Raw genomic sequence first — 8866 nt, 5'->3', positions numbered from 1 at the left:
CTATTTGTAACTTGAACATTTCATAAAATCAGAGACCACAAAATGCTTTTCATGTTTTCGTGTTCATGTGAGGTAGAAAATGAACGTGACAAATATCGACTGAATTATGTTTTTGTGAATTGTAATTCAAAATTCAGTATGTCATATATGGCAATTAACCAGACTTTAACATTTTCGTTTATAAACTGGTGCCTGTTTTGTGGCATTTTCAAAACAATGATGTGTCAGTCGTGACGGTCATTCCTGACTCAGAGGATCCGAGCAACAGGATCACAAAGCCTATTTTAGGAGTGTTGTGCCCTTTTTGACATTTGAAGGACAGCAGGGCATCGTTTCCCCACACTGCCTCCCCCTTTAAAAAATGGCCCAATCCATATTTTGTTTGCTATAATTAGCATTGGCTGGTCTCTGTGCTGTGGCTAATCAGGCTGACACAGGGTAAGGGGACGTAGTTCCCATTGTAAAGTTACAGCACATCCCAGTGAAGAAGGCTGTGTGTTTAATTTAAAACATGCGTGGGCATATTATCATATTATTATCACGTACTGATGTCGTGACCCGTTCCATTTTCTGACAAAGAATAGCCTTTCTTTGGGAGCATAGGAGCCCTTTGAAGCGCTTCAACCAGGCCACTGTTGTTAATCCTTGAATCCTATCTGCTGTAGGGGTTACACAGCAGGTATCAAATTCAGAAAGCAACTTTTAAAAATAGTCAGTGTCAATAGTCATGGACAGGGGGGTGGATCACATAGTCCAGTGTGTAACAGGAGCAGGTGAGATGCAGTCTTGGGTTTATGGCATCTTGGAGCATGGCTAAAGTGCATAGGAGAGGGCATGTTTCATGGGGCTCAATGGGACATCTGGATGAATGAGAGCCGAAGGTGGGGGAGATGCTGACCACGCAGTCCCTCACATTTCACACATATCAACCCGCTGGGCCGTAACATGGCCTTGTTGTCATTCTGAATGGCGTCACACTGTATGGCATTCTGAATGTAAGATTAACTGTAACATTGCTGCAGGATTACAGCAAAACTATTTGCTGTGATTTCTTAGAAGTCACTACATAGAGTCTGCAGTGTGCAGGGTTTTAGAAATCAAAGCACAGTGTCAATGATTCACTATTGATGTGTCAATGATTAACAATGATTAGCAGTGGTTTGCATTCTGCCCTCTTTATTTCCACATTGTGATAACTATACACAAGAATAAATATACATTGAATTACAGTCAAAGTTAATAACTATTCTGAGTGCAGTCTTTTTTGGTGTCACCGAACAATACATTCAACTGTAGATGATTTGTACTTCACCTGGATTACAAGGGAACCAAACGCAGCCCAAACTGGGTAATCTACCAACTCTAATGAAAAAAAAAAGCGCTGCTAATTGTACACTAATTTGCTTCAAGGCACTTAATCACTTATTATTTACACAGTAATTTCTGACATGATATTTAGTACATTCTCCAGTACTGATCTGAGATAATCTGCCCCCATCTCCTTACTGATCCCACACCTGCACTGACAGGCCAAACCCTCCCAACACTGTTGACTGATCATGGACAAGCTCAAGCACAATGTTTTGTCTGGTTAATTACAGCCCATCTGTTTTTTTTTTTCTTCTTGGCGTCCATCTTAGAGGTCATCGGACTCCGGGATCTCAGGTGGGTCCAGCGGGCCACCGGGCATCACGAAGGTGCCATCAGAGATCCAGCCTTGAGCCATCCTGTTGAAACTGGGTCTCTTTGCACCAGGGTCCTGCAGCTCAGGGTAAGCAGGGGGGTTCAGGTCCATGGCAGGAACCTTGAAGGAAATGCCACGTGGAGTTTTATCAAAGCCTCCGTACGGCGTGGCCACCCTAGGTGATGGAAAGGAAAGACAATTGAACTGTTGATGTCTAGAGACCCATCTGTCTGCATACAGTCCTTATGTTTCCACAGATTTCTTATTGAGCCTCAGCCACTCTACAGGTGAAGGGCTGTTATTTTTGTCAAATATGTATAATAATATGTAATATAATATAATATAATATAATAATATGTAATATTGAAACCCTCAAATACAGGCATTCAAATCACACAATAATATAATATAATAAGTGTGGAAAGCTATTTGCTGTTGGTTTTGTTTCAGTAACAGTCTTGTTCAGATTCCTGATGCAAAATTCAGATGTTGCACTAAGATATAAGGCAAGGAAATCTGAAACGGTCGTGTCCTACAGTTGAAACCAGAAAGATGTAATGCAATGGGTATGTCTAATATTAGTATATGACAGAGTATTTCACGTATGGTTCTGCACTGTGCTTCACAGCATGCTGGAATGAACTACCCCTCCTCTGCCTCTTGAGTGTGCAGTTGTGCAGTTGTCACTTCTGTCTGATGGAGGTACCGCTGCACTTCTGAAACGCTCTGTACGTATATCACTTCACAACTAATGGGTTCACAGAATATTACTTTGTATGTGTATGCATTTGTTGTCAGAGGGCTTTGGTTTTTCAAACTGTGAATAATACACTCACATATATTATAGCAAATATAATTTCAACACGTACAGCAAAGGATGATTGTGCCAATGATAACTTGGTGATAATGACTGTTGCTTTACCTGTTGAAGCTCTTATAGTCAGGCCCTTCTTGTTTAGGCTCCATAGCAGGCATTGTGAGCTTGAGTGTATCGGCCAGAATGGGGTCGTTGATGATGGCCTGCTCCCAGGGAGAGTGGTAGGATTTGGGCATGGCGGTAATGTTGAATTTCTCTGGAGGAACGTCTTTCAGTGGACCTCCGTAACCTAACAAACACACCAGACAGATGAGCAGCAACAATGGGAAGACAGACTCAAGCGTATGTTTTTGAAGTCTACAGAAGCGCTGGAGACAGTTTTATTGTAAATAAAGTTGAATTGAATAGAAGTCTCAAACTGAACAATGTGTTAAGTAACAACTTAATTTGAACATTCTGATTTTGAAAGATGACTGGGTTGCAGGATCAGACGTGTCCAACACGTTCAACATGTAATTTTTACTCACCGTTAAAAATAAAAAAACGTCGAGAACAATTTACTTTTAGAATTATTATAGAAGCTAAATGTATTTGTTTAACATGTTCAGAATGACTGCATTACACAACAGTAACTCTGTCTTACTCTGTCTTTACAATAGCCGTTCTGTTTTGCTCTGCTCATTCTTAACTTAGTCAGTGTGGAAAAGCAGGAGAGACAGAGGAAGTGGAGAGGTGTCACAACCGTGCTCCGTCTCCCGTTTCCACTCAGATAAATGTGAGCAAATCTCTGAGTGTCACGCCAGGCTTGGGCGAATCATTTAAGAGCGGTATGGCTGATGTGAAAGTGCAACGAGAAAGGCCCTAATCCCCTCTGACTTAAAGTGGAGCCATTATCGCAAACCCCCGGTGAGGGGAGGAGGGGGCGGGCGGGCGGGCGGGCGGGCGGGCAGGCGGGTGGCTTTAAATAGCCCACACCGTGCCACCGTGGTGCTGTGTGTTGATGTGGGATGCCGCTCCTGTGTGGCAGTTGACGTTCTAGGAGGAGGTGTGTAGGCCTGGCGACCCCTGCCGAGGACTCAATACATCACACACAGCGAGCGCCATGGGGACAGACAGGAAGAGTCGCGCGCGCTCCCTGCCAAAGGCCAAGGGTGGACTGCACCACACCACAGGGCACCGCAGGCGGCCCAGCAGAGATGGTCAGTTTGGCTGGGGGGACACTGTGCTATTTTTACTGTGTGATCATGTTATATAACATGTCATACAGTGAGGCGTCATGTACCCAAATGAGACACAACATAGTGTGATGTACCACCAGTCATGGACCAGCTTTATCAAATATCCCCGGCTCTTTTTGAATGCTAGTGAGAAATGTAATATTGTGTGATTTGGATTCTTGTTTTTGAGGGTTTCAACAAGAACCGCGTGAAATTGTGTGTTTTTCCGAATGTTTTGATTTGATTTGATTTGATTTGTTTATTTGATGAAGAGGGACAGTGTGCATTAATAAACATTAAAATGTAAATGCACCCAATTGTAGCCAAAAGGCTAGTTTTCATTGGCTGTCCCCCTGCTAGAATGTAACCGAGAGTGTGACATTATTGTTATGACGTATACCTGGCGCTATTCCTTCAGGGCCCAGGGCGTTCCTGGGGTCGGGGGTGTTTGGGGGTGTTTTTGACATGTCTCCTTTACCCTCAGCATTCTCCACACCCTCCACCTGGATGTCATTCTGGAGAAACATTTTTCAATACAATCAGTCACTCATATCTCACATTACACATAAATGCCCACAGCCTAAAACTCCTACCAAGGCCTTTAAATGTACTGTATAAAATTAAATTAAAACATGCAGGATCCCAACATTCTTTCAAAGTTCTGAAGATGACTTTTAGTTAACTAAAATGTCCATTTAAACCACCTCAAACCATTTTCAAAATGATGAAAAACTTCTCAAGTGATTTATCAACATTTTCAAAAATTACACACAAAAGCAGATTATAGTAATTATAGGGTTGCAATTCTAGTTGTCATACTTGATGCAAATAACAGTTTTTGAGCTTAGGATATGGTAGAGTCGAATCCTCAACTAGCAAACCAAGATGAACCCAACCAACAGACTGTAGCTGTCAGGCATTTATACACTCATGGACACCAGTAACTGATACATGGCCACACGCTCGCATGCACACACACACACACACACACACACACACACACACAAACACACACACAAACACACACACACACACACCTACTGCCACTGATAAGTAGTGAAGCAGCTCTCAGAGCAAAGTGGGCTGGCAACCTCTCCAGAGGCAGTGCCCCCCGGGGGAACAAGGGGAAGGACAAGGAACACATTCCACTTCCTGTCTATCTGTGTGGCAGCTCCCTCTCTGTCTAACACTTCCTGTCTATCTGTGTGGCAGCTCCCTCTCTGTCTATCACTTCCTGTCTATCTGTGTGGCAACTCCCTCTCTGTCTATCACTTCCTGTCTCTCTGTGTGGCAGCTCCCTCTCTGTCTATCACTTCCTGTCTCTCTGTGTGGCAGCTCCCTCTCTGTCTATCACTTCCTGTCTATCTGTGTGAAAGCTCCCTCTCTGTCTATCACACTGGGTGGCCCTTTAAGAATGACCCAATCAAACTACTTTTTTTTAAAGGTGAAAGTGACTCTATGGCAGAGGTGGTGTAGACACACACACACTCTGAAATCCACCTCTGCATTTGACCCATCCAGGGAAGTGACACACACACAGTGAAGTGAGTACACACTAACCCGGAGCAGTGAGCTTATGTACTCAGCAATACAGAGGATATTATTGGAACATAGATGAGGATATGGTAAAGGATAATTGTGAAAAATACAAATCTATGTTTCGCTATATTCAGTCCATCATGTAGGGACGAATTTTCACACTAGGTTTAATAGAAAGGAAAGGTTTAATAGATGTAGTCCTACTTACATTAAACTGTGTGTTAGTCTCATTCTGAATGCTCTCGAATGTGTACTTTTCATTTCGTCTCTGTCTCATTTTAAAAAGGCGGGAGCCTCTGTTCGTCTGCAGAGAGAGCTCCTCTAGCATGATATCTTTCGGTGTGCACAGTTTTTTACCGAGGTCCATGGTGTCACCTTCAAAACAATACAAGAAACAAAGTAGTTAACACTTGGAATCACATTCAATCAAAAATCTTGCTATTAGCTTTTGTGATGTACCATCTTGTTCTGCGCAAATAAAAATCAGTTCTTCATCTTTGGGTTGTAGGTTGACATGTCAATGTATATAATTACCTGTAAAATACTGAAACATATGCAATGCATTTGAAAGACAGAGTGGGTAGGAGATTGGTTTCAGTTAAACTATAATGATGAACTTTTCATGCAAGTCCTGGTCCAGTAGATAGAAAGATGATGAACTGATAATGATCTGTACATATCTGATGTGGTTTCCAATGAAATGTGTGTGCACTGGTTATTGACACAAAACATAGAAACGTCAACATGTCATGCTTACTATATATTACCCTGCTCTAGAAATATATTATAATAAAAACATTTTTTTTTTTATTTTAATCATTTTTTCCCATTTATGTAAGTATTTTTAGCTTCTGTAGGACTGGCTTTGTTTATTGTTTTGCTAGTATTTGGGGACCTGCAAATCAAACTAGCTCAGCTTCATTATTCTTTTGGTTTCTTGCCCTGTAAAAGGGGGCTGTAACTGCATGCAGCTCATGCCCCTCTCTGACGCAGGGGGAGATGGCTAGCTCATGGGGATGTCAAGGCCAAATCAAATGCTGAAAGTTTAGCCAGACGGAATGCTCCCCAGCTGTCCAAGATCTTCTCCTGGTCCCCAAAGCGGTTAGACGCAGTTGTCCACCCTCCAACCCACACACCCACCCACCCCTCCACCCTCTAACTCCGCACCCACCCACCCCTCCACCCCCTAACCCACACACCCACCCACCCCTCCAACCATCAAAGTCCACCCTTCACCCACCCACCCCTCCACGCTGCCCTACTCCACCCTACCCAGCTCACAAATAGCCATTTCCAAACGTCAGAGACAAAGGGATTAGTTTACACAATTAGCTTATTTTGGGGGGGGTAGGGGGGTGGGGGGGCGGGGGGAGTAGTAAGGGGAGAACGAGCCCAGGGCGTTCAGAGCTGGGAATTCTCAACGGGGCAGAGAATAAGAACCACGCAACGTGGGATGAAATACACCAAATATACCATTGGCGCCACCATGGATCTCCCGACAAATAGCAGCTGCTTGCATCTTCCTTTCTCTGGGAGACAGTGTGCTGAACTGTGACATTGTGGCTTTCAGACAGGACGGTTCAAGCAGCAAACGAGTGGCCCGACAAACTGTAATACATAAAGCAAACATTCATGGCTTATGAGTCTGTGAGTCTTCACTGTTCGTCACTGTGGATGTGGTCTGTCGGATCCCAGTGCATCATCAGCTCACGACTGGACAGGGCACGTGTGGATGAATGTGTGTTTTAAAGGGCAGAGGTAACAGTCACCTTAAAATAACCTGGCTGCAAAGTGAGGCTTTTGCATAGCAAGATGTCACATGTCGTGTGGAGCGGTGATTCATTTTGTTTTTGGAGGTCGTGAATGGACATTGTGTTCTGGCTGAAGCGTGTGCCATTGGACACTCGCTGGAAGCCGGGCCAGCGCCTGCCAACACCACTGCTGTGCAATGCTGTGCTCTTCCTCTGCACTGTACATCGGTATCAGTTCAGTATCAGTTGTCTGCTAAATTTATGTCTCGTCAAGAACTGACTTTGATATGTTTGTGACAAACGTTTATATTTAATGTAAATATATGGTCATATATGTTATCTTAATATATAAGACTTTTTCTAAATAGAACAAAAAAGTAAAAACAGCATTAACTCAGTCACGTTTTGTTGGTGTACACAGTGTATGGATGGGTGCTGATGTCTACGGCTGTTACTAAATGTCGTCATAACATAATATAATGTGCGGGTGCCATACTCTAGATTCTAGTTCTAGATTTAGCTTGAAAGAGAGATAGAGAAAAGAGAGGGAGAACAAGCTTTGAGACAGGTGCAAGTGAAATCACTTAGCTTGATATGCTGAAACCTCTGCGTTATTCACACTGGCATTGTATGTGCTTTTCAAGAACTCTATAAATACTTGAACATATTTTGTACATAACATTGATAGAACACTAACAATTGATTTACATGGAACATGGAATTATTTCTGGTAAAACGACAGATTACACCTGTAAATTTAGTTCATGAAGACCTGACTGTCAATTGTTGTAAGATCCACAGTTGCAGATTAATAACGGAGGAGGATTTGGTTTGAAGGGAAATATTCAATATTAGGTTATCAAATCTTCAATGTCATGCTTTATTGGGATGTAACAGTTTTTGAAGTATGTAAAACCGGAGAATAAAAGGTGCTGTTCCTTTTTGATGTTACTGATTATATAGTGAGTTTATGATATGACAGATTATTTTATTAAATAGCATCCATTTAGGGATTCTCCTCAGGTCCTTTCCCTCGTTGAGAGTTTCTTTATTGTTATTCTCATTGATCAGGAATTTTGTTATGTACATCTCCAGGACCCTTAGACACAAGTTGAATCTTAAGATATCTGCATGTTAGAAGAAATGATGACGTGAGTGGGAATAAGAAGAGAAAGAGAAGAGTGATGCCCCTTTGAAGCTTTGTTATGGTTTATGGAATTGTTATGGACAGTTTTGGTGGGTGAGTTAGTAATGTGCATTACGATGCATTGTTATCAGAACTGACTACCCCCACACACACACACACTCATATACACATACACACACACACTCACACAAACCCACCAGCAGAATGGGGACAGATCATGTCTTACCTGTACAGGGCCTGATCTGTAGCCGCTTCTATGTGGACTTTGTGAGCGGACTCGTTGAGGAAACTCAGGGGTCACTCTGGGTACTTCGATCCACCCTGATCTATCTGTGTGGCTGCTCCCCCTGAAGGCTCCAGAGCCAGGCAGGCAGAGGGGATGGGGGTTGGGGTGGGTGACAGTGTGTGGCTGTTGACATTGGAATGCAAGCTTACATCAATACCCTAATTTTAGTCCTGTTCAACACTCTAACCACTCACAATGCCAGGGTTGGAGGGGTGGGGGTGGGCGGGGGGGATGAAGAGGGAGTGTTAAAGGGCCTGTGTGTGTGTGTGTGTGGGTGTGTGTGTGGGGGTCTGTATGTGTGTGTCAGAGAGTGTGTCTGTGTGTGTGCAAACATTTGTGTTTCAGGGGGTTGGGCCAAAGAGGTGAGGGTTTGTGCCCACCAAGCGAGTTGTCAAATTCTTTGTGTTCTTTTGTCAAGATAGCAG

The 8866-nt window shown here is 43.2% G+C and overlaps 1 protein-coding gene across 2 annotated transcripts; it reads right to left on the bottom strand.

The window, feature by feature from the left end:
• Nucleotides 1-1164: 1164 nt before the first annotated feature.
• myoz2b (myozenin 2b) lies at nucleotides 1165-8526 on the bottom strand. 2 transcript variants are annotated; one of them, XM_080859620.1, is made up of 6 exons: nucleotides 8382-8526; nucleotides 6731-6865; nucleotides 5466-5632; nucleotides 4119-4233; nucleotides 2607-2790; nucleotides 1165-1859 (listed from the first exon to the last, which is right to left on the bottom strand). In XM_080859620.1, the coding sequence occupies exons 2-6, from the start codon at nucleotides 6813-6815 to the stop codon at nucleotides 1637-1639; spliced, it is 774 nt and encodes a 257-aa protein (XP_080715746.1). In that variant the 5' UTR covers nucleotides 6816-6865; nucleotides 8382-8526; the 3' UTR covers nucleotides 1165-1636. The 2 variants fall into 2 exon arrangements, with proteins under 2 accessions (XP_080715746.1, XP_080715747.1); XM_080859621.1 differs by lacking the exon at nucleotides 6731-6865.
• Between the last annotated feature and the right edge of the window lie 340 nt (nucleotides 8527-8866).

The sequence above is a fragment of the Sprattus sprattus genome (assembly GCF_963457725.1).
Source record: "Sprattus sprattus genome assembly, chromosome: 20".
Classification (NCBI taxonomy): Eukaryota; Metazoa; Chordata; class Actinopteri; order Clupeiformes; family Clupeidae; genus Sprattus; species Sprattus sprattus.
This window is presented reverse-complemented; position numbering and strand designations above follow the sequence as displayed.